A 1106-nucleotide genomic window follows, 5' to 3' on the forward strand; every position below is an offset into this window, starting at 1 on the left:
GTACCATCTCCCAATGCCTGATCCTGGCCCCCTCCCCCCCCCAGTGATCCTGCCCCACGGGGCCCGATTCTGCCGAACCCACAGAGCACAAGCTGAGACAAACACCATCGCTTTATTCTCCCACCCAGGGGAGTGACGGTGGGGAGGACACCCCACCCACCCATGGGTGCCATGGTCACTTGCGGCGCAGGTAGAAGGCGGTGATGGCGTGGGGGGCGGCCAGGGTCAGCGCCTCCCCCGGCCCCGGGGCGGTGCTGAGGAAGAACCCGGGGAAGGCGGCCGCCTCGAAAGTGTGCGTGGAACCACCAAAGGTCTTGTAGAAGGTGTAGGGGGTGGCCTCGGCCCCCCGCAAGAACAGGTCCAGCAGCCCCACCTCCTGTCGGGAGGGGGGGATGTCAACCCAGGGCGGCACTGTCCCAGGGAACCCCTGTCTCCAGGTGCCACCATCTCAAGGTGCCACCATCCTGGGAAACCCCCACCTCCAGGTGCCACCACCTCAGGGTGACACCATTTTGGGATGACACCACCCCAGGGTGCCTCACCTTGAGTTATCCACCTCAGGTTGACCCACCTAGGGTTGCCCTACCACCTCAGGGTGCCCCACCTTGGCTTGTCCACCTTGGATTGACCCACCTAGGGTTGGCCCACCGCTGGGTGCCCCCCACCTCAGGCTGTCCACCTCGCGTTGACCCACCTTGGGGTCCCCACCACCCCAGGGTGCCCCCACTTTGTGTTGCCCATCTTGAGTTGACCCACCTTGGGATGCCTCATCTCAGGATGCCCCACTCCAGGGTGCACCCCACCCTGGGACACCCCCCACCGTGACACACACACACACCCCCCCGCTCACCTCCAGCTTCAGCTGGGGCTCGGGGCCAGTGCCACAGGAGAGGGCCTGGGTGCCACCACGGATGCCCACGATGAGGGGACAACGCCGACGCTCCAAGTGCTTGTTGGGCACCACGCTGATGGGTTCTATGAGGAGAGGCTGTGGGTGGGGTGGGTGGGAGCACCCATGGGTGGGGGTGCCACCCCTGCCCCACACAGGGCACCTACCTTCCTGGACAGCGTTGGCACCCCGCAGGCTGGGGGGCCCCCAGGGCCCC

The 1106-nt window shown here is 66.5% G+C and overlaps 1 protein-coding gene across 3 annotated transcripts in view; it reads right to left on the bottom strand.

Annotated features, from left to right (window-relative positions):
- Positions 1–175: 175 nt before the first annotated feature.
- The window catches only part of LOC104123284 (interleukin-36 receptor antagonist protein-like), a 2063-nt gene continuing 1132 nt past the window's right edge, over positions 176–1106 (bottom strand). For 2 of the 3 annotated variants that reach the window (XM_035891132.1, XM_035891131.1), the window contains exons 3-5: positions 1057–1099; positions 851–975; positions 176–376 (exon numbers count right to left, since the gene is read on the bottom strand). In XM_035891132.1, coding sequence (XP_035747025.1) covers positions 176–376; positions 851–975; positions 1057–1099 — 369 coding nt within the window. The remainder of the gene's footprint in view (positions 377–850; positions 976–1056; positions 1100–1106) is intronic. The other variant, XM_035891133.1, reaches the window with a different exon arrangement.

This window comes from Egretta garzetta, unplaced genomic scaffold, assembly GCF_000687185.1.
Source record: "Egretta garzetta isolate BGI_Z169 unplaced genomic scaffold, ASM68718v1 scaffold643, whole genome shotgun sequence".
Lineage (NCBI taxonomy): Eukaryota > Metazoa > Chordata > Aves > Pelecaniformes > Ardeidae > Egretta > Egretta garzetta.